This window comes from Solanum stenotomum, chromosome 2 (assembly GCF_019186545.1).
Source record: "Solanum stenotomum isolate F172 chromosome 2, ASM1918654v1, whole genome shotgun sequence".
NCBI classification, from domain to species: domain Eukaryota; kingdom Viridiplantae; phylum Streptophyta; class Magnoliopsida; order Solanales; family Solanaceae; genus Solanum; species Solanum stenotomum.
In genome coordinates this window covers 58,462,256-58,486,671 of record NC_064283.1, presented here as the reverse complement: position 1 = coordinate 58,486,671, position 24,416 = coordinate 58,462,256, and the positions used below count along the sequence as shown (strand labels likewise).

General features: G+C 35.5%; 1 protein-coding gene and 1 long non-coding RNA gene across 11 annotated transcripts; both read left to right on the top strand.

Moving 5' to 3' along the window:
• Positions 1-1,690: 1,690 nt before the first annotated feature.
• Positions 1,691-3,298, top strand: LOC125856583 (uncharacterized). Its single transcript, XR_007445535.1, has 3 exons — positions 1,691-1,890; positions 2,415-2,486; positions 3,152-3,298. It is a non-coding gene; the product is annotated as an uncharacterized LOC125856583 (long non-coding RNA).
• Positions 3,299-17,735: 14,437 nt separating this feature from the next.
• Positions 17,736-24,133, top strand: LOC125856578 (probable galacturonosyltransferase 4). 10 transcript variants are annotated; one of them, XM_049536158.1, is made up of 12 exons: positions 17,736-17,855; positions 18,121-18,177; positions 18,431-18,511; positions 18,757-18,929; positions 19,023-19,057; positions 19,165-19,206; positions 19,306-19,432; positions 19,564-19,799; positions 21,497-21,768; positions 21,936-22,293; positions 22,517-23,089; positions 23,579-24,133. In XM_049536158.1, the coding sequence occupies exons 4-12, from the start codon at positions 18,818-18,820 to the stop codon at positions 23,864-23,866; spliced, it is 2,043 nt and encodes a 680-aa protein (XP_049392115.1). In that variant the 5' UTR covers positions 17,736-17,855; positions 18,121-18,177; positions 18,431-18,511; positions 18,757-18,817; the 3' UTR covers positions 23,867-24,133. The 10 variants fall into 10 exon arrangements, with proteins under 10 accessions (XP_049392115.1, XP_049392113.1, XP_049392111.1 ...); XM_049536156.1 differs by having other exon boundaries at positions 18,428-18,511; XM_049536154.1 differs by having other exon boundaries at positions 18,118-18,177.
• The last annotated feature ends 283 nt before the right edge of the window (positions 24,134-24,416 follow it).

Here is a 24,416-nt window from a genome sequence, read left to right as displayed (position 1 = left end):
ATTAATGATGACTTCACTTGAACACATGCCAATAATGAACATGCATGCCCTAAACTGAAGGCTACTCCACTTTCTTTCAATTTGTGAATTTCTCTTGCTAATGGTCTCCTTGTTAAGGTAAGGTGGGCCAAACTCCCCATTGACTTTCGGCTCAGCGCATCAGCGACTACATTGGCTTTTCCTGGACGGTACAAAATTGCACATTCATAGTCTTTCAATAATTCCACCCATCTTCGTTGTTGAAGGTTCAGATCTTTTTGTTGAAAGATATATTGAAGGCTCTTGTGATCAATATATATCTCGCATTTCTCTCCATATAGATAATGTCTCCAAATATTCAAAGCAAAGACAACTGCAGCCATCTCTAGGTCATATGTTGGATAATTTTGCTCGTGCTTTTTCAATTGCCTTGAAGCATAAGCTATGACCCGTCCATTTTGCATAAGCACACACCCAAGTCCCACTCGAGAGGCATCGCAATAAACTGCAAATCCTCTGGTTCCCGATGGAAGTACTAATACTGGGTGGTTGTCAAGCTTTCCTTGAGCTTTTGAAAACTTTGTTCGCATGCCTCAGACCATTGGAATTTCACATTTTTAGTGTTAGCTTTGTCAAAGGTGCCGCTATCTTGGAGAAATCCTACACGAAACGCTTATAATATCCCACGAGGCCCAAGAAGCTTCGTATCTCTGTCACGGTGGTTGGTCTTGGCCACTTTTTTATTGCTTCCACTTTCTTGGAGTCAACTAAGATCCCTTCTTCAGATACTACATGACCTAGGAAGGCAACTTGGCTCGACCAAAATTCACACATAGAGAACTTAACATATAATTTGTGTTCCCGGAGCGCTTGTAATACCATCATCAAGTGTTGTTCATGATCTTTATATGTTCTTGAATACACAAGGATATCATCAATAAACACGATCACGAATCTATCCAAATATGGCTTAAACACCCTATTCATCATGTCCATAAATGTTGCAGGTCCATTCGTTAACCCAAAAGGCATCACTAGAAATTTGTAGTGCCCATACATGGTTCGAAAGGCAGTCTTAGAGATATCATTTCCTCTAATACGTATTTGATGATATCCGGATCTCAAATCAATCTTGGAGAATTTCTTTGCACCCTGAAGCTGGTCAAACAGATCATCAATGCGTGGTAACGGGTACTTGTTGCGCACTGTGGCCTTACTTAACTGTCGGTAATCTATAAATAGTCTCATGGATCCATCTTTCTTCTTCACGAACAAGATTGGTGCACCCCATGGAGAAGTATTTGGTCTAATGAACCCTTTGTTTAACATATCTTGCAATTGTTCTATCAATTCTTTTAACCCTGTCGGTGCCATGCGATATGAAGGTATTGATATGGGTTGTGTTCCAGGTACTATATCAATGTCAAAATCAATTTTTCTAATAGGAGGTATGTAACACCCCTAAATACTAACCAAGAGTCTCATGTCGATTTACCGTTGCTTAATTACTAGAATATGTTTTAGTCTCATTTTGGGAACTTAAAGTGTTGTGATAATTGCCAACTTGCTTAGCATAAATTCTTATCGTAATTTAAGGATTTGTGATGGGGTGTTTAGGTAATATCCTAATTAGAATTATGTATAACTTTAAAAGGAAGTTAAGGGATATACATATAGATATATATGTATACATTTTGGGCAGCACACAAATTCTTGGGCAGCACCTTTGAAGGACAGCTGCCCAAGGGATAAACATCACTTGTTGACTATATATTTTCACCCCTCCTTTAGTAATTTCGTTTTTCTCAAGCCTTAGAACCTTAGAAACATATCTAAACAGAGTGTTCTTCAAAATCACAAGAGAAACTTGGCCCTTTTTGGCTGGAATTCAAGAACACACACTTCTTTTTGGTAAGTGACGAAATCTGTTTCTCAGCTGGGTAGTGTTTGGTGTTTTATGCATATCTCTCGTTCTAGAACTTAGTTTACAGTGAGTAAATATGATTTGGAAAGATAATTCGTAGACCTACAACTCTTATGTTTATGTCAAACTCTGATTCAGCTGTTATGGATTCGAAATATGGGACGCAACATAGGACAAGTTTTGTCCAGATTCTGGAATTTGAAATTCTGTATGAACAGCTGTTAGTGTTTTGACTATATCTTGTTGTACAAAATACATTTTTCGGTGATTCTTGTTTGTTTGCAACCCTAAGAGATGTATCTACATATTTCATGAAGGTTATAAAGTCTAGTTTTGCTGTTTTCCATTTCAAATCTAAGTTGCGACATGAGCTACTAGGCTGGCCAGAATCACTGTCTTGGGAGCATTGTTGTGTTGTGCAGGCTAATTTTACTTGTGATGATGATCCTATTTTACATCAATATTATTGAGCTTCTAGGGATTAAAGAAGTTGTTTAATTGTATTTTAAAGGTTGTATATACTCGTGAACAAGTTGAGGACCTTGATACATTGGTTGGACTGTTTCCTTGCTAAAGCACCGAGGTTTGTGTATAAACTTGTACTTGCACTCTTTTAACCTCTAGTATATTTGAAATTGGATCTTGGTACCTTGGCTACCTCTTGTCACTTTGCATTGTTGTGTTGGTATCCTTTGAGAAGTTAAAGATGCTTGTGTAACTCGCCCACTTGTACGGATTGTTTGATCACTTGGCACTCTTGTTGGGACCTTGTCCTTCTTGTGGCTGTGACTTTGTCACTATTGGCATGCCTCTTGATTCGGATCATTTGCCATCTTGACTTTGGATTTTTAGTTCGTCTTAAGTATGGATGTTGTCCATTTTAAGTACGAATTAGAAAGCCATTTTTAATATGGTTCTTGGTTCTCTTGATTATCGGGCTTGACCCTTCTTGATATAGGGTGTCGACCCTTCTTGATACTTGTTTGTGCTTGGTGTGAAGACATGAGGTACATATTGGGCGAGCCTTGTTGTTGAATCTCTTGGAAAATGATGCTATGAACGTTCTTGACATTTGGGTCTTTAAATATCGAACTTGATACTCTTTATATATTGTTTACTTGATTTATTAATTATGTTCAATTATGTTGCCCATGACTTGAGAAAGTTTGTTTTGTGAATCGGATGGCTCCGAAATTATAGTTTTGCACCACTAAGCTATATGCTTAGCGATAGTTGTTTCTATCGTAGGGGAATGATCGAGTGGATGCATGAAGCGGGCCATTGGAGATGGAATTTTTGAGAGCCTTAAGGAAGATCACATTTGCATTTAGGCATCTATATTTTGTATAAACCTTTGGACTTGTACATGATCTTTGTGTTGTATAATTACATGAAGTTTCGAGGATGAATTTGATCATGTCACCATGGGTTGTAAATTAAGTATGGCCATATGTTTTGTTCTTTTGGGGTGTGTAAGCCCAAGTATTGCAATATACTAAATTTACTATTTGTTTTGAATATTTTTTGTGAAGCATGACGGGCTGATTTCGGTACTCCGAAGTGGGTAATATTCGTGTTATTTCATCCTTTAGTGTGAAGATAATATATGCATGAAAAGCCCATCGGTTATTTGCTTAAATTATTTTTGGGAGGGTTTTTCCGTCATAAATTGAAACTCCATGCCATATCAATTTTGACATCACATAAATGTTTAAATGGACAAGATGCACATCCTTATCTAAAATTTTTCCCTTTATGAACCTAATCCCCCTACTAAACTACAATCAATATGGCCATAGTAAATCTCTTTTAAATGTCGCAAGTATTTAAGTAGTTTTCTTGCTTAGGTGGTAGTATCCTTTCGAAAGGGTCATTACAATTATTGGTATCAGAGCCCTCTTGTAATGTCCCATCTGTCCACATCGAAGGCATGCACCAATCTCTCTCCAACATTGGCCTGAATGAGCCTTGTGACAACTAGGGCATATAGTTGTAGTGCGGTTAGTCTGTCTAGTAGAGGATATGGGACTTTTACGGCTTTGTTTTGAGGTGGAAGCATTGTTGGATGACTGGATGATGGATGCACCACCAGTATGGGAAGCCCTTCGATGGTTCTAAGATCCAAATCCTCTTTTTGTATCCATATCCCCTTCAAAGAATCCCATGGTCCTCGTTCTTTTATTTTGTACTTTAACTGTTCTTTCGTCCCTCCATCTAGTCTCCAATTCTCTTGCAACATCTACTGGTTGTGAGTACTTTATGTCTCCCTTTGTCAAATGTGAGGCAAGTGGTTTGAACAATGGATCAATCAGACCTCATATAAATCTTTTAGCCCGCATAGAATTGTTCATCTTATATGACATATGTCAAGACAAACGAGTGAATTGAATGTCATAATCATTCACTGACATCTGTGAGGTTTGTCTCAATCCCTCAAAATGTATTGACAAAGCATTCCTCATACTCATGGGCAAGAATCGATCAGTAAATGCATTAGAAAATTCTTTCCACGTCAAAGGACGTGAATTAATTGGTCTCCCTGCCTTAAAAGATTTAAACCATTCTCCAGCTATATCTTGCAAACAATAGGCAGCCAACTCTACTGACCTCGTGCTAGAACATTCAAGTGTATCTAAGGCTTTCCAAATTCCATCCAAGAACAATAAGGGGTCTTCGGCCTCACTAGCTCCCATAAACATAGGAGGTTTCAACTCAAGAAACTCACGAATTGACCTGCGAAGTGGCTCATTGCATTGATTATGTCCCTTATTTGCTCCAGGAAGTGTATTCTCTCGAGGTTGCGCTTGGATCTTCCCTACCAAGCTTTCCATTGCCTGCTGCAACATGGTAGCAATCGTGTCGGCAGTAGTATCGTTCTGAGATTGTAGTGGTGGTATCACCTCTTCTTCAACAACGGGGCCGGGAGCTTGCCTAGTCGGTATTCCTCGACCTCCTTTTCGACCCCAACCTAAGTTTGGAGGGAGCACAACTCTATCTGTCATCTGTAATCATATAAAAAATATTAGATTCTTAGTTGGCTCTAGACCTTTTATAACATTACAAGATTTAACAAAAAATGAGAAAGACGTGCATACACGATTTCTGCAGGTTCTCGATCATGCATATGGTGCACCACATATACATGATTAAGTTCTTGCATAAACCGATGTTCCTTCAATCATACTCTAAACCTAAGGCTCTGATACTAACTCTGTCACGACCCAATCCACCAAGCCATGACCGGCGCTCAGTAAGCCTAAGCATACCGAGCAAGCCTAGACCATTTTCTTGCTAAAAATTCGAAAGAGTTTCCTCTACATAGGAAGCAATCCATAAATTTTAAACCTGTCAGTATTCAATACACAACAACCCAACCTGCTCCCATAATAACATATAAAGTTTAAAAGACTATCATAATCAAAAGTCAATGACTTCCACAAAACTTTAGAAGTTCCAAGTCGTCTTTTCACCAACACAAACCAAAACCAATTTACAAGTTCCGACTCAAGGAGCAAGACTTTAGGATTAGAAACACTAATATACTTTATTAGTCGAAACAAAAGGATTGCCCACGCAAAGTAACTGCGGGGCTTACTGGATGCGGTGTCAGCGCTATCTATCACTATGCCAGAGTCAAGGGTCACCTTTAGTTGAGTTATCTAAAAAGAGAAAAAGCAAGCGGGGTCAGTCACACCGACTGAGTGAGTAATAACATGCACCATAGCGTTTTATCTGGGGAAAACATATAAATAGAACATTACGCAATTTATAAAACAGTAGCCATAGCTTGCTTCAACTAAATTAGTTATTCATGTATGAAAATTGCATTCAAGATATTGCAATAATCACATTCATTATTTACTGGGAGGATCCAATGCCAGTATTGAGTATACTATCTGACACTACGGATTTACCATAGCATCTGACCACCCCACAACTAGGTTCCCTTCTAGAGGGTGGTTGTACCACATTAGTTTTCTTACAAGGTGCACCAGGTCTAACCATCCCGACGTTAGATAACGACGAACTTTAGCTTCCCGATATACTTCATTATAATTCACATAGATTCACATACTTTGTGTCAAATTCAAATCCAATGGTATGTAAAATCAAAATTCACATAACTTCAAAAGCATCAACATGTAAACTCATGGTAACAAGGATTCATATTGATCATATTATCGCTTGTCCGCATACAATAAATCAATTTCTAGATAAATCACTTTAGTGAAAAACAAGATGAATTTAAAACATGCTATAATTGGAAATCCACTATAGAGGAATTATCACTCACAGTACTTCCGTCGAAACAGCTCCACCCTCCTTCCAGTGATTATGGCACACAATTTCAATAACTTGCAAAGTCAATAATGAAGAACAACCGTGGGGTCTTCTACAATACTGCTTGTTTTGGATTTTAGAGATAAAATCCTTTACCTAGTGTTGAGTTCTATTCTCTGCTACTATTTTTTTCCTTTCCTCTGCTTCGTCTCTCTTGCTCTGTTTTTTTTTCTCCAGCTGTTTGAGTCGGTCAACTTCTAAGCTGAAACCCACGCTGCCCTTTTTTTTTAAGCCTCTTCCACCGCCTCTCTCAAACTTATCTGATAATTAATTTACTAAGGAGGTGGGTAAAAGTTGGGAATTAAGCAGTCAACGAGTGTGTTAGGTAAATTAATTAGTTGCTTATTTTAAATGGGATTGGTCCAAAGCTTTAAGTCGCTACAATATAGGCTCAGAATAATATAATATAAAGAGAAGAAGACAAGATGGAGGAGAAAAATTTTCTATTCAAGTGTATCTACCAAATGGTGAATGATATCTCTATTTGTAGTGTTGAGATATCACTCTCAAAGGTCACCTTGTTAAAAGCCAAATAAGTAGATACATAGTTATCCACCAAGGCTCATATAACCTTGGAATTATACATACATGAATCCAATTAATTCTTTAAGAAATCAAATGGATAATCCACTATTTAATGGATTTATAACACTCCCCCTTGGATGTCCATAGATAATGTGCCTCGTTAAAACCTTACTAGGAAAAATCCTGTGAAAAAAATCCTAGTGAATAAAAAAGAGTACACATAGCTTTTGATACACATTATTAGTTGCCTCATTAAAAACCTTGCTAGAAAAACTCAGTGGGACAAAACCTCGGTCAAGGAAAAAAAAGTGCAACGCGTATTATACTCCCCTTGATTAAAACATCACTTAATTTCTTGAGATGATGTCATTCAATCTTATTTACCAACTTCTCAAATATCGATAGTGTCTTTGTGATAAAATCACATTCACGAAGATGTTGCATGATTGAACTCATCCTGATATTTCATTTTCTGGTTTCATGGATATAATGAGGCTTTGAGCTTAGCTGAATACATTCTTGAAAATCAGTCTATTCGTGACCTTGTTGTTGCAAGTAAATTGCTCATTCAACTTGTTCATAGCAACAATCATCTTGTGGACACTTTCATTTGCAGTTGATTATCTTGTAGAATAACTTCAAATAAATGTCTTTGATGTCATTTCAACGTCTTCTTGTTGGGGAGGAGCAGAATCTTGCCAGTAAATTTACTGCAAAATAGATATCTGATCGAGTATTGTTAGCAAGATGCATTAGTGCCCTGATTGCACTAAGATATGGAGTTTCATCACCAAGAAGCTCTTCATCATTTTTTTGAGATCAAAGTGAATCTTTATTTATGTCAAGTGATCTTATAGTCATTGTGGTACTCAATGAATGCGATTTATCCATATAAAATGATTATTTCAATTAGGGTCATTCTCTTTGTACTATTTTCTTCCTTGATTATTTCAATCAATATAAGGATTTTTGAAGCTTTATTGAAAAAGTTTCTTTCAAACTTTGTATGTTTCAGACACCTTGATTGCTTCAAGGATTTTCATACAACCTTTAGTATTGTCTAGCTAGACATGATAATTATTCATTATTGCATTCAAGTTTGCATATATTGCAAGATCAAAACAAATCTCATTGCATCCACCATAGGAGAAAACATCTCTAATAATGTCAGGATTTTTGCGACAAATCTGTATGCCTGAGCGCACAAGCCGTACTTGATATCTTACGGATATACTATCGCATAATAATTTATTTATACCCCATTGACATTATACCTTGATTTATGGACTATCAATCTAAAACATCACTTTCTAAGTGAAACAAAATATACTTGAATTATGCATTTTACTTGGCTAATCATTTATCTATCCACATCATATGACAAATTTGAATTCAAGATCCTTGTCATGATCTATATCATGAAGCGCTACTTCATATCAAATATACCGTCGATGGTTATTTGATATTGATTTCAATATGCAATAATTTATCGAGATCTCTTCATTTTTTAGGTACCTGAACCTTTTCCAAGATTTTATGAAGTGTTATGCCGTGGTGGTCCTTTATAACACTTGCCTCATTATCATGACCATATCGATTATTTGGTCCTCTCCTTCTTCAAGAAATTTTACATTTGGAACCAATTGTCTATTACGCTTCAGGCGTATCATAGACTATTCCTTCAAGGACATCTCATTGGAGCATTTGCAGCTGAATTATATCATAGGGTCAGTAAATTCATCTGGCAATTGATTTGCAACATTATGCAAATGAATTATCACTTGAACTTCAAGTTCACATTTTCTTTTAACGAGGATCTAGACAATTCATAATTTACCTCACACATAATTTTCACCTATCAATCATCTGTCCCCCTAAAGTTAGAAAATCTCATTGTCACGACTCAGATTATTGTGATTGGCACCCACACTAACCCTCCAGTGGGAGAACCATTACTAAGAACATAAATCTAACAACTTAACCAAATACTACGCATTTAAACATACGGAAACAGGTTTAAATGACTATAAAAATGAAGTCCCCAAAAACTCCAAGGTTTTAACAGACAACTAATCAACTAATGCGAAAATTCAACCCCTAGAATCTGAAAGTCATTGTACCAAAACTCTACTAACGACAAGTCTAAGAACAAGGGGTACAACCCCGAAACTAAACAACACCTTAAACAATTAGTCTGAGTTCGAAAAGAGTGGACTTAAACAAGAAAGATCCATGGCAGCCCAAAAGAACCGGCTCACCCATGAATCCGATCACGCTCAATAGTCACCTAGCTGAAGTCTATCAATAGTCATCTGAAGATGTCTTGTACTCAACAAAGAACAAGAAAGTGCAGTATCAGTATACAACCACAGTGTACTGGTAGGATCACACGGCTATCCCAAAAGGTGAAACACATGCAAGTAACTACAACATTATAAAATAAGCATATACCGAACATATACAATATTAGTCATCTTTTCAGGATTAATGTAGCATTACACGTTCTCAATAATACACATTGGTTATCATTTAGAGCAATAAGCAGTCTTTCAACCTCAATCACCATTAGATATGAACGTAATCATCACAAGTATATACACAACACAATTCAATGGTCCTCTCATGGAACCCACACCCAAACTGTTAGCATACCAAAATGTGGTACCCGATCCAATGTTTATGCCGAAATGTGGCAACCGATCCCATTTTTATGCCGAAACGTGGCAATCGATCCAAGTTAGTGTGTCGGAACGCAACACCCGATCCATTCAACAAGTCACAATCACAATTACAATGTACATTCTCATACAATCAATTCAGGATTTCATGGCATACAATTATTCAATCAACCTTATTTACGAGTAGTATGATCAATAACGCAACATTCACATACATACGTGCATCAAAATGTAGTAATCGCAAAAATATATCACACCAACATGAAATCACAACCATCACCTATCTCGAATCCAAACTTGAATCCCCTAAGGCACTTGAATCTTCCCTTTCCGAATTCTTCCAACTTGTTCGTGGTCTAAAAACATACAATTAACGCAATGATCAACAAACGAGGCCTAATTACCCAGATTATAATCAATAATATCAATCATAGGTCAAACCCTTGATCCTCATACCTAGATTAGGATTTCTTCTACTATAGAATCTATAACAAAATCCTTCTCTATCAATATTCACCCATTCTATTACGTTCTATGGATCGAAAAATGGATTCGAGGAATGAAAAACTTACCTTTAGCCTCAAGAATGGTGAAAAACGATCAAGAACTCGTATAGGATCGTCTCATAGCTCTCAAAGTCGAAAGTGCAGAAAATAACGTTTTTGGGGTTTTATTTCTTACTTAAGTCGCCTCTGTCCCGCTCTGGCGGCACTAATCCCTCTCTGGCGGCCCACACGGAGACAGAATGTTACCCGTTCACGCTAAGATCATTTTTGGGAGTTCTACTCGCCCAAATTTGATTCCGTAAAGTCGTACGGGTTCCTTAATATCTTAGCTATCCACTAATGTATCTAAATTCATTAATAGATCTCTCATTTGTTCCAGATTTCCCTAGACCTCATTGATTCCAATTTTGTCCAAATCTGGACTAGGCTAGGAAATCTCAAGTTACTACGAAAAAGTTTTCTAGAGCTAATTCTTTTTCCATAGGCTTTTCAATAACGACGGAATCAGGTCATTACGATAGATACCAATTTACCCATCACTCATCCCCGAGTGTTCAACTAGGAAAGACTGGCTAAAATAAAGGTAAAGTAGTATCTGAAACGTCGAATTACTAGGATACTTGTCTCGCATGTCCTAAGCTCCCGGACATTGTGATCAAGAATTTCAACCGGTTATTCTTCATACTGAAGGTCTTGTTTAACATATTGAGTCTCACTTCATGATATAATCTCTGTCCCCAAACCAACCAAATTGAATACCTACATATCCTTCCTTACAATGCCTCAATGAAGTCATCTCAATACTCGAGTGATAATCATTGTTATATGTAAACTTAACTAACAACAAAAGTTATTCTCAATAACCACCAAAGTTGATCGTACACACGTCTACCACATGTTATCAAGGACTTTGAAACAAGCATCAGGACGAATCATTTCTCACATAATCATGATAAAATTCTAAATCAATACTCGCTACAATTAGAAGTGAACCTGAACCAACCAACACACTCATAATACCCAAATAAGCATGGTCCTTATCATCATCTTTCATAAACTTAAGTTATAAAAATTTGATCTTTTGACATCAAATACTCATTAAGGGATATGTCCAAGCATACAAACCGTCCAACGACACTATCGAAATGCTAGATTTAGCAATTATGACTGTAGATTATCCTTAAGAACAATAGAATTGTAGCCAATGATCCCCACATTTAACCACACGTAATCGATACATGACCTCGATGACAAGATGAAATATTAGATTGTCGGACAACCATAAATATGCATGGTAGCTCTTCTATAAATTCTCATAAGCAAGGTGGTACATGTAGAACCACTAAAATACTTTAACAACTCCAAGAAAACACCAATTATGTCATTCAAAATAACCAAATCTTCTCACTCAACCAAGAGAACATCGCATGATTTGGTACCCCTGATCCACCACTAGGGATCCACCCACAAAAGTGAAAACACACGAGAGCATAGCTAGTGAATCGCACTCACATCACTAACAACCATCATAAACACTCGTGATTGGCACCCACACTAACCCTCTGGTGGGAGAACCATTACTACAATCCAAATCTAACAACTTAACCAAATACTACACATTTAAAGATACGGAAGGAAGTTTAAATGACTATAAAAATGGAGTCTCCATAAACTCCAAGGTTTTAACAAACAACTACTAATGTGGAAATTCAACCCCTAGAACCTGAAAGTCATTGTACCGAAACTCTACTAACGACAAGTTTAAGAACAAGGGGTATAACCCAGGAACTAAACAACACCTTAAACAATTAGTCTGAGTCCGAAAAGAGTGGACTTAAACAAGAAAGATCCATGGCAGCCCAAAAGAACTGGCTCACCCTTGAATCCGGTCACGCTCAATAGTCACCTAGCTGAAGTCTATCAATAGCCACCTGAAGATGCCCCGTACTCAACAAAGAATAAGCAAGTGCAGTATCAGTACACAACCACACTGTACTGGTAGGATCATACGGCTATCCCAAAAGGTGAAACACATACAAGTAACCACAACATTATAAAACATGCATATACCGAACATATACAATATTAGTTATCTTTTCAGGATTAATGTAGCATTACACATTCTCAATAATACACATTGGTTATCATTTAGAGCAATAAACAGTCTTTCAACCTCAATCATCATTAGATATGAATGTAATCATCATAAGTAGATACATAACACAATTTAATGGTCCTCTCACGGACCCAATTCAATGGTCCTCTCATGGAACCCACACCCAAACTGTTAGCATATCGGAACGTGGTACCCGATCCAATATTTATGTCGAAACGTAGTAACCGATCTCATGTTTATGCTGGAACGTGGCAACCGATCCCATATTTATATTGGAACGTGGCAACCGATCCAAGTTAGTGTGTCAGAACGCAACACCCAATCCATTCAACAAGTCACAATCACAATCACAATGTACATTATCACAATCATACAATCAATTTATGATTTTATGGCATACAATTATTCAATCAACCTTATATACGAGTAGTGTGATCAATAACGCAACATTCGCATACATACATGCATTATAATGTAATAATCGCAAACATATATCACACCAACATGAAATCACAACCTTCACCTACCTCGTATCCAAGCTTGAATCCCCTAAGACACTTGAATCTTCCGATTCTTCCCGCTTGTCTGTGGTCTAAAAACATACAATTAACGCAATGATCAACAAATGAGGCCTAATTACCCGAATTATAATCAATAATATCAATCCTAGGTCAAACCCTTGATCCTCATACCCAGATTAGGGTTTCTTCCACCATAGAATGTATAACAAAACCCTTCCCTATCAATATTCACCTATTCTATTTCGTTTTACAGATCGAAAAATGGATTTAGGGAGTGAAAAACTTACCTTTAGCCTCAAGAATGGTGAAAAACGATCAAGAACTCGTCTGGGGTCGTCTCCTAGCTCTTAAAGTCGAAAAGTGCATAAAATAACGTTTTTGGGGTTTTATTTCTTACTTGAGTCGCATCTGTCCTGCTCTGGCAGCCTACATGGAGACAGAATGTTACTCGTTCACATTAAGATCATTTTCGAGAGTTCTACTGGCCCAAATTTGATTTCATAAAGTCGTCCGGGTTCCTTAATGTCTTAGTTATCCACTCATGTAATCAAATTCATTAATAGATCTCTCATTTGTTCCAAATTTTCCTAGACCTCATTGACTCCGATTTCGTCCAAATCTGAACTAGGCTAGGAAATCTCAAGTTACTACGAAAAAGTTTTCTAGCCCCAATTCTTTCCCCACAGGCTTTTCAATAATGACGGAATTAGGTCGTTACAAGCATTCATCTCCACATCATTTGGAAATCCATTTTGTGCGCGGTGGAGCAATTAAATCAGATACTGCACATTCAAACATTAGATGGAAATTATTTGGTTCCTGACCCTGAACCAATTATGATGGGGAAACCTTGTTAGATTGATGCCTACATATGTTCCTACATGTTAAATAAACTTATCTCATACCAAATCTTTTTTGAGAGTTTTGTTCTCCCATGGTTTAGCTATAATTGAAGGCATATAATTTCTGCTAAATCAACCAGCATTATTAATATAATTTCATAATTTGAAACTGTGCTCTTAATTTAACAATTCGAGCAACAACCTTACAAAAATCAATTTGTAAGTTGACAACAAAGCACATGTGATCATCTCATAGATGCATCTTCATATAGTTGCAAACAGTCCACATGACAGGTGAATGGGCCCATATTCACCTTTTTATATGTTCCAAAAATCTCAAGGAGTACAATCTCAATCTTAGCTGGTACAATGATACAATGATCAAATTATCAAAAAACAAGCAACACAAGAGAATTCTTGAAGAATATTTGATTTCTTCAGTATATAACTATGTGAATTCTCAATTATTTTTGCATCAAATTTTAATCGAAATGGCCAACCGATCATGCCAACTGATCTTTATTTCAGTACACTTACAATTTACTTCTGCATGTGATTTCATCAGCATGTTCACATTTGTGTGCAACAAACAAGAGAAAAATAGTTAACATTTTACATAAATATTTATAACCCGCTTCGATTGTAGTAATTAATTAAGTCTTTTCATAATTATAGTCTCAATATTTCTTTTCAATTTATCTTAAACTTAAAAAGTTTCTTTTGAGACTTTACTACAACCCCAAATTATTCCTCTGACAATAACACAACTCGTTAGAGCTTGTAATTAATTTTTGTGTACTATCACATATTCCATGACACCATCCATATGGTGAGAATCTCCTTCAAGAAGAAAATTATATTATTATTGTCATGGTCAAAATTATTACGAGCAAGACATGTTTCTTGCTTCACTTTTGTTGTACCATAGGTACACAACCAATGACAAATTTGTATTGCCACACGATAATATTATTTTGGTTATGGCCACAACCTTTATAGGCAAGAATTATTTCTTTCTTTTTCTCTTTCGGTAGTTCACAATAAACATACCATAATATTTATGACGTATAAACGTACACGATCATTGACCATTCTTGTCAAAAAAAAATTATTTATTTCTCTCAAACCGCCCGTAGAGGTGAGTTGTGACATATTTTCAACCATACATGAATATGTTTTTATTCATATTTTTTCTTCATATCTTGCCACATTCACTTTCAAGAATTTGCATTGTAAGCTCATTGTCATGCCCTTAAATTTTATCCTTTTTTGCACGACACACCTCAACATCACTTTGAAAGGTCAAGTGTACCACCACTTTTATCTTCCTTTCTTTTGATGGAGGATTTACAAATTTATCATATTATTAGGTCGCACAACAATCTCGTGTCCAATGATTTTTTATACCTCTTGATGATAAAAATTACTTTCACATTTTGAAGAAATATTTGGAGAACTCACAGTGTTCTTAATTTAACCACAATGATGACTATTATAATTTTTCTTTTTTTTCATGCCCATATTCATTTGTATAACCACAATAATCACTGTCATGTACAACTACCACATTCACATAAGAGAATGGAGCAAATCAATTGGGTGAAATTCATGACTTCTCATAAAAAAAAAAATACAATTAGTTTGTCATAGTCATCATTATGGTGCATTAGAACTTACATCCAACGTCTTATCCTTATAAAGTTGTCTTAGATCATAAATCTATGAGATTGAACCCAATACCTTATCATCATGGTGCATCAAAACTCAAATTAATGTCTTACCCTCTTGGTGCGATAAAACTTGAATCTATCATCTTATCCTCAAACATTTTTCATTATGTGCATTCGGACTTTAACATGATGTCTTACTCCTTTGGTGCGATGGGACTTGAATCCATCGTCTTACCCTTCAATCAATGTCATATAAGTCAAAACCAATAGAACTCAGCCATGAGCCTTTAAAGAAAAATCAAGAATTATAGAAACAAATTAGTTCCTCATAATTAATAATACTTAGAAAATCAACATGAAGATTTACTTCTTTATTCCTCAATTCTTTTCTGAAAAGAAGAATTGTTAGTATAATCATAAACCAATGTATAAAATTGTTAAAGTAAAACAAACCAATATGTTCTACCTCTTCATATAACACATATATACTAACATAAATTATTAGTATAAGAGGAACTTTTGAAAAATATAAATGTGTAACAAGAAAAAATAAATAGAACATGTTCCTGCTCACAAGTGTTGCAACTACAACACTTTTACGAAGTACTACAATTTTAGAGAATATTCGTGTTGATAACGTGTTATAAAGACAAGCTCATAATAATATAATATAAATAGAAGAAGACAAGATAAGTAGATGGAGGAGAAGACTTTTCTTCTATTCAAGTGTGTCTACCAAATGGTGAATGATATCTCTATTTATAGTGTTGAGATATCACTCCCAAAGGTCACCTTGTTAAAAGCCAAATAAGTTGATACATAAATATCCACCAATGTTCATATCACCTTGGAATTATACATACTTAAATCCAATTAATTCTTTAAGAAATCAAATGGACAATCCACTATTTAATGGATTTACAACACATATAATATTTATTATTAATTAAAATAATTAAGACCTCAATGTTCGCGCGCCTAAAGTTAAAGCTTTGCTAGCCCTCCCTTTGAGCGGTCTCTAATTGATGTTTCTTGAGTTTCAAATTTCTAAATTTAGTTATTAAATAGTAAAAATTGTGGAGGTGAACATAGTTATAATATGGTAATCAAAATTATGTTAGCATTTATAGTTTTAAACTAATTTATGGAAAAAAATTTAAGAGTATACCTAGTTATATATACTTTTCTTTATGGAAAAATAACTAGGCATTAATGCTAAACTGATTTATAGAAAATAACTAGGCATTAATTCCAAACAAGTTAGATTCGTCTAATAAGAATTATTTTTTGAGAAAATGAATTAATATAGTCTTGAATAATAGATCTTATAAAAATCACCCCTATATTATTTCAAATTACTTTAATAAAAATATCTCATAAAAAAATTATTTTTATTTATTTTGAAAACTACTCCATATATTTATTTTATTTTTTACTTCATATTGAATATTGGATCTTTGTATTAGAATATGATTAATCTGAATTTATATCATGTAACTCTCATTCATGAAAAACATTTTCTATAAAAAAAAAAATCATATCAAAAATTTAAAACTGAAACTTCTGATTAATAAAAGAGTAACTTTATTCGCTTGATCGTGATTTCATAGTATTTTCTATTTGTTATAATAATAAATGAAGAAAGGACCAAATACATTAACAAAGACAACTGTGTAATAAATATAATTTTGTAGGGTCAGTGACAACTTGGCATCTCATATTCATCCACACAAATCACTAATTTATTTCCTATAAAAAATATTTTATTTTCATTTTTGTTTCTTAGAATAGTACTATTTTCTTTATTATCAATTTATTTCTACAAATTTATTTAATTAGATATATAAAACTTTAATAAAGAAAAAGATTTGTTTTAAATCATCCATATTTTTAGTTGATGATTTATTTGGAGTATTACATAGATTAAATTATTTGCGTCACATCTTTATAAAAAAAAATGATTATTCTTATGTTCCACTAATAAACTTACTTCAACTAAATAATTTTGACTTTCCTGTCATTAATCTTACCACAATAATTGATGAATAGATTAAATTAATTTGTCCTTTTTCACCTCATAATAGTAAGAATTTAATATTCAAATCATAGAGTTCAATACTTAAGATTTTTAGCATTATATTCATTATAATTGAAGTTACAACAATAACAACAACAATGATGTAACGATGAAATTTTATTAATGTGGTTTGAGAAGGATAGAGTGTATACAAACATTATCACTACCTTGTTGAGATAGAAAAATTATTTTCAAATGATCTTCGACTCAAATATAACAAATCCAAACACAAAAAGTAAGAAAATAATGTAAAAAGCATAGCAATTATCAAAAGAAGCATTGCAAATCCGACAAGAAAAGAACAAAAACAACAATATAGTGCGATAATCAACAGGCTATGATGAATATCAAAAGCAAGAACGACAATAATAGAACGACGACAAACACCAACAAATCTAAAATCTCGTGGAGAAAGCAAGATAAATCCATGTCAACGTCACAACATTTTATAGTTATATTTTGTAAATTTTATTATATTAAAAATATCATAATAAATATTTTTGTAATTTTTTTTTCAAAATTTTAATAATAAAAAAATAATGTATTTCAATTTTTCATTTGTATTCGGATCCCATGTGCTCTTACCGACACCCTTATCTTTCTCTTCCTTGTATCTCTCTCTTTCTTTTGCATTCACCATAGCCAAATTCTTGCTTTTTTCAAGGCTGATTTTATGGTATGTTCAATCTCATTTTCTCTTTGCTTGAACCCATTTTCTGTATCTTTCTTCTTACCTGAAAAATCATCATTTGGGTTCACTTATAGTGGCGTAGTATAGTGTTTCAACCCATACATTTTACAGTTTTTTTTTTATATATAGATTTTGTAAGGAAATTGAGTTTTTCCTTCGTTTTCTCAAGTGGGTGTTGTTCAGTTTCTTGTATTTTTACAGTTAGGTTCAATTGAGTTTTGATTTGGTATTGATATTTGTGTTGAAGGAGATCTGAGTTTTGCTGCTAATAAGCTGAGAAAGAAGAAGTTTGATAGTCATTGTTCTGGTATGTTCACTTCGACCATTTTTGTATTTGGGGTTTCTATTTTTGTTATTCTTAGTTGCAAAATCGCCATTTGGGTTCAGTTTCAGTGGTTTAGTATAGTATTTTAAGCAATACATTCTACAGCAATGTATAGATTTGTTGAGAAAATTGAGTTTTTCTTCGTTTTGCTAAGTGGGTGTTGTTCAGTTTCTTGTATTTTTACGGTTAGGTTCAATTGAGTATTGATTTGGTATTTGTATTTGTGCTGAAGGAGATCTGAGTTTAGCTTCTAATAAGCCGAGATAAGGAAGGAATTTGCTACTGACTGTTCTGGCTTTTTGAGGCTGAGTTCATGGTATGTTCACTTCCTCTTCTCTTTACTTCTTCTATTTTTTATTATTCTTTACTGCAAAATCATCAATTTGGGTTCACTTTCAGTGGTGTAGTACAGTACTTTAATCAGTACATTGTATAGTAATTTATGGATTTATTAGTGGAATTGAGTTTTTCCTTCATTTCCCCCAGTGGGTCTTCAATTTTTTTTTACGTTTTTCATTAGTTCAGTTGAGTACTGATTTGGTATTGACATTTGTGCTGAAGGTGATCTGAGGTTTTGCTGTTAATAAGCTGAGATAAGGAAGGAATTAAAGGGGGTGTAGTGATGAAGATGAAACTGAGGAAGCCGGTTTTGTTCTTGTTGCTACTGACTGTTTTTGCCCCTTTAGTCCTTTACACTGACACTCTTGGGACTTATTTTACTTCTCCTTCTTCATGTAAGTTCCTTAATTTATTCTCTGTTTCTTAAAATGGGAATAGCCCATCAAGGATAATGTTTGATGTATTGCATTCTATGATTATTTCTGCAGCAAGGACTGAGTTCATTGAAGATCTGTCCACCTTTGTAAGTGGGATTTGTGTTTTATCCACTTCATTGTTTAGTGTCTTTCATGTGTTTGTTAAAGCATGAATATGAATATTTTGCTTACAATTACTGATTCCATGATGCAGACTTTTGGTGGTGACGTCCGACCTCTAAATGTGATGCCTCAGGTATCAATTGTAATTCTAGTCTGAGGATTTGTGTTTCCTCTTAGATTCAGCAACATTTGGTCACTGTGCTGAACTTTCCATGTCTACAAATACTGATAGGAGTCATCCACATCTCTCAAAGAACCACGGGGCGATGTATATTCAGAAAATTCAAGCCATTCCCTTTCTAATGCCTCAGACACTTTAAGCAGCGAGGATGCTCGGAAAACAAGACAACTAACTGAAGGTTTTTGTTCATTTATGTCTGTCTATATTTCGAACTTAGAGATCTGGAATGCATGAAAACAACTTGATCAAGTTTCATGTTGCTTCTATAGTTTTTGAACTGTCTATCTCTAACATGTCATCTTTATTCAGCAGAATCAATGAAGCATCAAACTGCCACTGGAAGCAGCAATGATGGAGTAGAAGTGGCTATGAATGGAAGTCACATAAGTCAGGTTACCGATAACTTGCGTGAACCACAACAAACAGACAAAACTTCACCGAAACTTGTGTCAGCGGGGAAAAACGAAAGCATAGCAATGGAAACCAGCTCAAAGAAAAAGACGAGTCCAACAGATTCTAACCAGACCTTGGATTCCACTAAAACTGTAACTACCTTGCATATTTTCTGCTTTTGCATGACTCATTTCAATTTCCAGTCTGCTGCTATTTGATGTTTTGTGGTGTTTGTTGTTCTTTGTCTCTAACTGTTTAGTTATCCTACTTCAATTGAGGGATGTGGATTTGGTCTTTATATGTTCTTTGGTAACTTCTCACCTCATGAGCTAGTATTTGGAGTTAGGCCCAAGGTCCATTTCTTTACACGGTATGAGTGTCAGGCTCATCCCACTTTTTGTTTACCTGATTATGGGGCACCATATTATGTTGTCCATGCTCTAGTTGACAAGCCTGGACGTGCAGGGGGTATTAAGTTGTTCCACATCAGTTGTAGTTGTGGATGTGAATTTTGTCTCCTTATAGCTTTTGGGGTTGAATTAGGCCTGATCCTCATTTCCTTACACAAACATTCATATATTGACATTGTGATATTGTAATCGTTTTCTTACTGTCTTAATCTGAGGATCGATCTATAAGGTGTACTCTGGCCCTTTTCTTGGGTGGTCATAGAATATTTTTTTGTTCTTGGTCTTTCACATGTCAACTTTTGGGCTCATAAATGCTTCAGTATCATGGGAATTTCTTCGTATCTTCTTTTGCTTCTTCAGTACTATGTGATATGCTGGGAGAGGATATAAAGATGATTTTCTCATCATCGTGGATTTACACCCGTGATCTATCTTGAAACTTTGCATATTAACCCTGGATATCATTGAGTTAAAGGATAGTATATAGAATGTGGTTCTGTGGTGCATGTTATTTGCAATAATATTATGTTAATTGCCGGAACTAGTAATGGAACCAAAAGTTGGAATTATAGAGAAGCACGATAGAGCATAACACTCTTAGGATTAGTAGAATTATGACTAAATCTATGTTGCTCAAATTTTGCAAGTTTATACTCCATTAGACGAATGACAGTGAAATTAGACGGGAATGTTGTGCTTAGATATTGATAGATTAAGATGCAACACATTGAATTAAAATTGGATAGTCCGTATAAAAGAAGTAAAATAAGATGGCTAAAATAGGGGGATCCTCGTGGAGTGTTATGCGCCAGAAAACTTCTTAAGAAAGTGAAAAACAAGTTGTATCAAACAGTTGTGAGAGCAACAATATTGTATAGGAGTGAAGTTGGGCTGTTAAAGACCAATATATCTATCTTTTCCAATATATGCACAAGATGAATGGCATAAAAATACATGTTAAGATGGATTAAATGTTGTTGTTATTATACTTACATTAAGTTTGGTGGTTGTCGTGGTGTAGTCAAAGGCGAAAAGCACTGAACATCTGCTAAGGCTTTTAGTACAAAGCACAATTAAAGCATGAGCTTTTATAAGGGAAGGCTCAATGAGAGATGCTTTTATTCTGGTTAGAGAATCATATGTCCATATGGGATAAGTATGAGATTTGGATAATCAGTAATTTGCCAGACAGATTATTTAGTGGTGGAATACAATGGAGTTAAATAGAGAAGATTAGATGCACGGATTCATATAGCTGATCCTACTAATTTAATTTGCGATTGTGTGACAAGGGGTAATTTGCTATATTTTGTAAAAAATTGTATGGTTGTGGTGGACTGCATATATTGGTTGATCTGCAATAATTATCTAGGAAACCAGAGATAAAATATTGACCTTCTACATGAATTGAACTTGCTTATGTTTGGATTGGTTTCTAGGAAACAAGACATGATCAACGCACTGTTCAAACTAGTGGTAAAGTTGTATCTGGAGAGACAGCAAGGGGCAAAGATGAAGAGCGGAATGCGCAAATTGTCCCCCCTGATGCTCGTGTTCGCCAGCTCAAGGATCAGCTCATTAGGGCGAAGGTCTACCTTTCACTCTCAGCAACACGAAGCAATCCCCACTTCATTAGAGAACTTCGCTTGCGGATAAAGGAAGTACTGCGAGCACTTGGTGAGGCCACTAAGGATTCTGATCTGTCAAGAAGGCAAGTCTTATTTTTTAACAATGGTTCATCTTATTCCTGTCAAAGTGGCTTTGGAATGGTCTTGAGTCCTACCTTCCCCAGTGATTTTGCCATTTCATTGCACAGTGTCTACTAGCCTGATCCATGTTATTGATTTATCTACCAATACATATGATTTCTTTATATAGTGCCAATGAGAAGTTGAAGGCAATGGAGCAAACATTGGCCAAAGGGAAGCAAATTCAAGATGATTGTGCTACTATTGTAAAGAAGCTTCGTGCCATGCTTCACTCAGCAGAAGAGCAGCTCCGTGTCCACAAGAAGCAAACATTGTATTTAACACACTTAACTGCTAAGACACTTCCAAAGGGTCTTCATTGTCTTCCTTTACGCCTTTCAACAGAGTATTTCAAGTTAAATTCTTCCCAACAGCATTTTCCACATCAAGAGAATTTAGAAAATCCCAAGCTATACCACTATGCACTCTTCTCAGACAACATATTAGCCGCTGCTGTCGTCGTAAACTCAACTGTTTCCCATGCAAAGGTAAATGAGCTATTGTCAGAAACTCATCTTGTATATTGAGGTTGCATCTGGCTCAGAAATTCACTTTATCCTTTCCAACTCTTTTCCTATATGATTACGTAGAAACATGCCCATCTGCATGTTTAAGTTTATAATATCTCAACCTTTATGTCTCTTTAGTGACATCCAATAAATTTGGAATATCTCAACCTTCATTTATAACTTTTTCTGTATATGGTGGCAGGATCCATCAAAGCACGTTTTCCATATAGTGACTGACAGGCTTAATTTTGCTGCAATGAGAATGTGGTTTTTGGCTAATCCACCAAAGTATGCTACAGTAGATGTTCAAAATGTTGAGGAATTCACCTGGCTAAATTCAAGTTACAGTCCAGTTCTGAAGCAATTGAATTCTCAGTCCATGATAGATTATTACTTCAGATCTCGTGCTGATTCTGATCCAAATGTGAAGTTTAGGAATCCAAAGTACCTTTCAATCATGAATCACTTACGCTTTTACTTGCCAGAGATCTTCCCAAAGCTGGATAAGGTTCTCTTCTTGGATGATGATATTGTTGTGCAAAAGGATCTTGGCGGCCTTTGGTCACTTGATCTTAAGGGTAAGGTGATTGGTGTGGTTGAAACCTGTGGAGAAAGCTTTCATCGGTTTGACCGCTACCTCAACTTCTCAAATCCTCTGATCTCTAAAAATTTCGATCCTCGTGCTTGTGGTTGGGCATTTGGAATGAACATCATTGATCTAAATGAGTGGAGGCGGCAAAACATCACAGAGGTGTACCACTCATGGCAAAATCGGGTATGAGATAAATTCTTTTCACTTATTTATGTCTGGATTAGCATGTTCATTTAGCCGTAATTTTGTGTACATAATTTCACATGCGTTGCTTGGTCATGAAATTGATACCCTGGAGGCTGGAGCAACATGGTCAATATTTCGTTAAGTATCATATCAGTTCCTCCCTTGGGGCAATTTCTCTTTTTTCCAGTAAAAGGTCACTTTCACATTTAAGCTTTGTCTACACCCCAACCAAATCCCTGCCATAGACAACCAACCAACTTGGCCGTATACAAGAACCGCCATATGTCTTGTCCTGCCCTTTTGCTCCAATGTTCCTCCAATTAAACTCGATAATTATATTGTAGCCTCACTAAGTTTTCTGGATGACTATGGCTTGTCATGTCGATCTCGTTTTGTTCCTAAAAATGTCAACATATACTCTATACGCCATCAACTTTCATGCATAATAAAGTTGTTCAAATAAGTCATGAAATTTTATCTGCACAGAATCATGAAAGACAACTTTGGAAGTTGGGGACCCTACCACCTGGTTTGATAACCTTTTGGAAGCGCACATATGCCCTCGACCGATCATGGCATGTCCTTGGGCTTGGCTACAATCCAAATGTTAGCCAGAAGGACATTCAACGAGCAGCAGTCATACATTACAATGGGAACTTGAAACCATGGCTTGAAATAAGCATACCCAAGTTCCGGGACTACTGGTCAAAATTTGTTGACTATGATCAGGCATTTTTGCGAGAGTGTAATATCAACAAATTGGGTGGTTCATGAAGTGTTCTCTGCACATATTTCTCCTAATTCCTGAAATACAGCGAGCAAGCATTTGTTTAGTTTACAGGTCCGTTCTTCCTGAATAAGTGTATGATTTTGTTCTTGTTCTCTAAGTCAGGGAGTTATTCAGGTATATATACATATATGTTGAGTGGAGTATTAGAGTGAACATTCTGTATTACCTTTATTCTTGACATCCATTGTTGGATGACAACATAAGTCCAGATTTGTTGTAAATGATTAACCATAGCTCTCCCTTTGAATTTTGCTGTTCTTTTTTGGATTGTTGTATACTAATGGCTGCCACTCTCGAGGGTGACCATGGATCTTCCATTACTCAGTTTATCACACTAATGTCTTCAATGGTGGTTCTTTTTGAATTCAGGTAAAAAGCATTGCAAGTATGTTGTTTTCACATTACTTGCTTTATAGATAACTTAACATTAATACTTGGTAGTTGGTACTATTGTAAACTCATACAACTCTCATGATACACATCCCTTTCTTAATTTCCAATTTCATGCTTCACAACTGTTGGTAGTCATGTGGC